The following is a 6000-nucleotide window of genomic DNA, read 5'->3' on the forward strand; positions in this document are numbered from 1 at the left end:
GGGCTGTGATCCACGTGGTTGGCAATTTGGAAGCACCAGCAGCTCCTTGGGAGAAAGACTAGGCTTTCTCCTCCGGCTCCTCGTTACAGCCTCAAAAACACGTAGGGGTCACTATGAGTCAACAACTGAGTTAATGACATTGAGTCTGGTGTTTGGCTTTTTATTGATGAGACCAGACACAGTTCCTGCTGTGATCGGCAAAATAGGTTTCAATCCGAAAACAATCCATGGGGTTATGGAAGCAAGGCAATCACATCTTCCTGAAGGAAGCCGGAGGCAGTCCACCCTCTTGGGTCTATAAAATATGCGTGCTGCAACCCTTGTTTATTCATTTTCTTCCCCAATACAACCTGCATGCCATGTGTTGAGCTCCATCCAGGATTGTAAGTGTGTAAGACTAATACACTGCTGTGATGCTCATCTTTCCAGTGTTGGGTGGCATGTGCTCGCAATCCCTGACATCTGGAGAGAAGGGCAAATCCAGAGTCGCAGCCAATATCTTAACCCAGAGTCATAAACTGGTAATCCTACTGAAATGGCTATTTTTAAAAGTCACTGGTGACTACATGTGAATTAGAAAGAGAGGGGGAAACTCCACGGACCACAGACATGATTTGCTGGTACTTTTGAGGCCTTTTCCTCTGGGAGCTCTAGCAAGTTTTTATAGCAAAAGGCCAAGAAAACACTCTTCAGGCTCTATAAAGAGGGACAAAAGAATTGATGTTATTATTTACACTGGAGTCCACTCTGACCTATGTGGAGTATGCCAAGGATGGTCCAAGCTCATAAAGCCCTACTCTCTAAGGAAAAAGACTTACCAAAGCAGTGAGGGTAGGGAATCCTTCTTATGTTGACAACAGGAGAGACCAGTTCTGGAAGGGGAGATGTATGGTAAAGTGGTGGGGCAGCAAAAAAAGAGGAATGCTTTGACAGGATGGATTGGCACAATGGCTGCAACAATGGGCTCAGACGTAAGAACAATTGTGAGGATAACACAGGCCTGGGCGGTGTTTTTTTCTGTGGTACGGAGGTGTATGAGTTGGGATTGACCCCATGGTACCTAACAATAAGAACAACAACAGTCTTCTGCTATCAATCAATTACAGATCAATGTGCTTGTTTTTTTTCGGAGGGGGTGGTAAGAGTGAGGGTGGGGGTAGGCAGTGGGGTAGGCTTCGCTGTTTCACATAGGCAGTGTGGGGCAGTGTAGGCATATCTAAGAAACACTTATGGAGTTAAACAGCTTAGGGACATAGGCTCATTAAAGACTGAGGTTTAATCCTAAAATAATGGGAAGCCTGCCTTACCCCCCACCGTGTTACCACCACACCAACACACAAAGAACTAGTGTAATAACAGTGGATTATACATGAAAGAGCTGCAAGACACAGATGTGGTATGAGGTCTTAAGAAGTCCAGAGGCAGCAGGGAAGACAATAACCAGCACAAGAGAGGAATGTGTAGCTCTCCTACAGCTACAGCACAACTCCTAGCTAGATTAATGTGAAATCTCCTACACCAAAGCCTTATGTACTTCAGCTGTTGTTCAATACATCATGTCCAGATTTCAACAAAAACGTACAAGCATGCTCAAGAACAAAAGAAAAGAAGAGAGCAGAGAAGAGGCTCTTAGTAATGACCCCAATGAAAGATGGGAGCGGCCTGGGCCACGTGGCAGCAGTGGAGATATTTACAAATATGTCGCGCTATGCATGTGTTTTTGAAGGCAGAAAGCATGTGCTAATGCATGGATGGATAGATACTCCCAAGTTACCAGCAGCAAAGATGGCAAAAGCTGCCAGGGCAGCAGTGGGAGGAGGAGATTACTTTTTTGTCAGGAATACGCTAACATCTCACAGTACTTATATTAATATAAATAGCCCATATAGATAGTTAACAAATAATATATTAGAGAATCTACTCGGCATATAGCACTACTTAAATATTTAACAAGAGACATGAAAATGTGTTCGACATCAAGGAACTACTTCAAATCCCAACTGGATCAAGAGATGGATGAAGAAATGATCAAACATTCTAAACATCTCAAACATTCTAACCATCTCACCACAATAACTTAGAGTCATAACAAAAACTGCCACCAATAATAGTAGCTAATGCTGTAAAGAGGGCAGTAGTAATTCAATCAAAGAATTATTGACTTTCATGTGAGAAACCTAGGTTTAATTAATGGTTTCATTGCAGAACAATATATCTCTTGTCAAGCTCCACATAGCTCTCAGTAGAGGCTGGGGAGCTGCTGTTCTAATGCTAAACACGGTGTTTACCCGAAAATAAAACCTACTTACATTTTTGCCTCTCGCTGAAACATAAAGCATCCCCCTGAAAATAAGACCTCGCCGAAAATAAGGTCACTGAAGCTACCGTAACTCTGGACTCTGGACCGTAGCAGTGGGTGCCACCGCACTGCTCACTGTTGGCCGTAGTGCAGCCGGAGCACACAGGAAATGTGAGGTCTCTTTTAATAAAACAATACACAATAAATGTATACCGTATTCTTCTTCATTGAAAAATAAGATATCCCCAGAAAATAAGACCGAGCGCATCTTTGGGAGCAAAAATTAATATAAGACACAGTCTTGTTTTGGGGGAGACAGGGTCGGTTTTCATGGAGCCTTCCAAGCCAAGATAGTCTAGAATGGAAAACTTCCTGGTGTATTTCTGAAAACAAGTCCATGAAAACCCAATGGATCAAAATAGTCCAATCTAAATATAAACCGGTCACATGACTGGGATTTTCAATTTTTTCATAAGCACAGGGTTGACCATAACTTATGGGCCGCTCAATAGCAGAGAACAACAACTCAAGGGAATACCTGGATATACAACAAAACGAAGAGATGACTACTTCTTCTTTAGCATCTGAGCATTCACCCTCCCTCCCTTTGAAATCTTCCTGGGCTAGTAGCTCCCAAGGATAAAGATAATATTTCCCAGCCTCCCTCTTTAACTAGGTGTGGCTAATGATATGCTAAAAAAAATCAGTGTGTGCAACTTCTGAGATACGTTCTGAAAGGGAATAGGTACACCCACCATGTGCCCTTTCTCTCCTTTTCCTGTCAGCTGAAGTGCTGATGTGATAAAGAGTCATCGTGAATCACATGCACATGGTGACACACCAGGGATGGCAAAGGAACAGAAGAAAAGGCGTTCAGATCAAAAACCCATGGCGCCATCTTATCAGCCCTGGGCTGCAACAACTTAGGTTTATTTAAGCCACTATTATCCTGGCTCTTTGTTACAGTAGCACAATCTTAAAGCTGCATAAAAAAATGAATAAATCCTCAGAAAAATCCTTGATGCAATAATACATTGGGATGCCTTTTGCTTTTTTTAGGTTATTAACATGCATATGTCTTAGAAGGAAAATAGATAGGCAGTATAAGCTTGCGCTATATACTTCTACGTAGCAGTGAATAAACACTAGCTGAAAATTGTTCTGTTAAAATTGATTCCAACCATTTTTCAGCAAATTTGGGTCAGACACTTGATAAACTATGTAATCTTCACTACCAGTAAATCCACGTGGTAATGCCTTTTAAAAGACAATTGAGAACTTGCATACATGAGCTCAATGTAATACTTCTATACTCCCCTTAGGATTTCTATAACCTATTAAGAATTGTTAGTGCCAATAATTAGTTTTCTTTCTTTAAAAAAAATGCATAGTTGATCACTGAACTCTTGACTTAGTGTTAATCAGACAAGTACACCAACACTGTTTCTGGGATGTTTAGATCTTTGGAGAAAGGGCCCAGTCCAAAGACATAATTTAAAGCATACATAACTTAAAAATGGCTTATGAGAAAACAGGACTACTTAGTATGGCTTATTATATGTCTGCACTAAAAATATACACTTAGTTTCACTCAATTGCTCCCCAACATCCATCACTCTTTAATTGCTGAAACCAGAGTAATCTATTGGAACAGCTTTTGATTATTCAGTTATAGTTTAAAAGGGAATGTTTTCTACTATGGTTATAGAATCTGAGATGTTTAAAATAATTTTCTAAATTAAAATTATATAATGTATATTGTATCTATACACATTATATTTATATAAAGAATCATACATTATATATATTATGCACATTATATTTAGTTGAGAAACCTATGATTAATATTTTGTATGATTAATGTTTATATGGTTCGTATTCCATGATTATTGTATGATTAATATTTTCACTGCACAATATAGAGTTTACTAAGAAACTGAAGAACATTTAAATAACAACCTGCTACGTGGTTATTTAACCCAATCAGAGCTAAAGGTGGGTAACACCTGCATGTGCAAATACTGACATCTAGAGACACAATTCCAAGACTCCGAGGTAGTCTTACCTCCAAACCTTTCAAAGACGTCAATGTAAATCTGGAGGTAATTTCCTCAGGTAATGCATGGAATATACAAAAGAGCTACAGATGACTGGAGTGAAGTCATTTGACTTCTGTTGTAAGAGGAACGGGAAGTTCATATCATATTTTAAGAATGTGAGACCTGAATGTGTCTCTACATTCTTATACCACTAATCATTCCTACAAAACAGTAATCCTAATACCTCCGAAGCATCGCAGTCACACACACAAGACCTTACGTTTTGATTCCCAAAGTAAGGAATGCTGGTAGCACAGTGGCTCAAGAGCTCAGCAGCCTACCCAAAACGCAATGGTTCAAATTCCCCAGCTGCTCCATGGGAGAAGGAGGTGCTAGACTGTTCCTAAAAGATTCGAAGACAGTGGGTTTTCCAAATATGGAATGCTGAAAATATTTCATTATTCATCCCTTTAAGAAAAAAGAAAGATCAGAAGACACACTTTATGCATTAAAAGGACCTCTTCTTCCATAATATTGTGTTTTAAGGTAAGGAACAAAGATTTTAAAAGACAAAAATTAAAGTGTCAAATCAAAAGCACAAAATAAAATATTACCTTTAGCTGGGTTAACTTTTATCCCTGATCTATACAGCATTTCCTCATTCTGCCAGTCTCCATTCCTGATTGCAGTCTTGAGTCCATAAAAAACAATTAAAGTAGCTGTAGCATAAAAAATCAAGCTCTTGAGAAACCGCTTTTGGACTTTAACATAGAGGGCTCTGGCACCCACTGTAATCAGAAGGCAGAAGCCCATACTAGGAATATATAATACTCGCTCTGCAATTACAAAGCCAACATAGAAAAACAAGTTCGTGGCAGGAACAAAAGGTATTATTAATAAAGATAAAGACAGAACAACAATGTTCTCTGTAGAAGGAAGTTGTGTTCTCTCTGACACATTATTTTTAATGCCATTTTCTACTTTGGATGCAAAGCTGGGCTTCATCTCTGAGTTCCGGTACTCCACATCTGAATGGCAACTGTGTCCATTCGCATTCTGCTTGCCATTTGTCACAACTCTCCCACTGCATTCTCTTTCGATTGTAGGGCTCTTCAGACCAAAGGAGGCGAGCAGGAGGAGTCCAGTATAGAAGGCCACAGTGTGTAGGTTTCTCCAATCACAAGTTGTCTTGAGCAGAGGCACAGCATCCATTGACCAATCAAAACTGAGGGTATCTGGGCAGAGCAACAGCCAGAGGTTCTTGGTTGGCAAGTAGAAAAAGGTGAGCGTCCGAGCCAGGAAGCTATCCGAATCAGCAGCTGGGTTGTCAGAGTTGGAAAAGCTTGGTGGTTTGTTTCCCATCCAGTATAAACGGGCACCCAAAAGGGAGGACCCCCAGAAAGTTAACAAACTAACGCTGAGGAAAAGAGACAAGTTCTTCCTCTGAAACCAAAAGAAAAAGAAGGGGACAAAATAAGACGATCATCAATACAGCATGGGAATGTTTCACTGAAACTTTCAGAGAGAACATACACTTTTAAATGGATCACTGAAAACACATTATCACATTTCAAATAAAAAGCTCATTTCTATCTCCTCTTAAACATATTTAGGTAAAATTTGACCTTACAGGAAAATAAGTGTGGAATCCTTGTTTGTACC

At 40.0% G+C, this 6000-nt stretch overlaps 1 protein-coding gene across 1 annotated transcript in view; it reads right to left on the reverse strand.

The window, feature by feature from the left end:
- TMTC2 (transmembrane O-mannosyltransferase targeting cadherins 2) overlaps window positions 1-6000 on the reverse strand; it is a 512083-nt gene that overhangs the window by 237574 nt on the left and 268509 nt on the right. Inside the window, exon 3 of the mRNA XM_004700423.2 lies at window positions 4953-5781. Within this exon, the coding sequence (XP_004700480.1) occupies window positions 4953-5781 (829 nt within the window). The remainder of the gene's footprint in view (window positions 1-4952; window positions 5782-6000) is intronic.

This window comes from Echinops telfairi, unplaced genomic scaffold (assembly GCF_000313985.2).
Source record: "Echinops telfairi isolate 266 unplaced genomic scaffold, ASM31398v2 ScPeMD7_2;HRSCAF=8, whole genome shotgun sequence".
Classification (NCBI taxonomy): domain Eukaryota; kingdom Metazoa; phylum Chordata; class Mammalia; order Afrosoricida; family Tenrecidae; genus Echinops; species Echinops telfairi.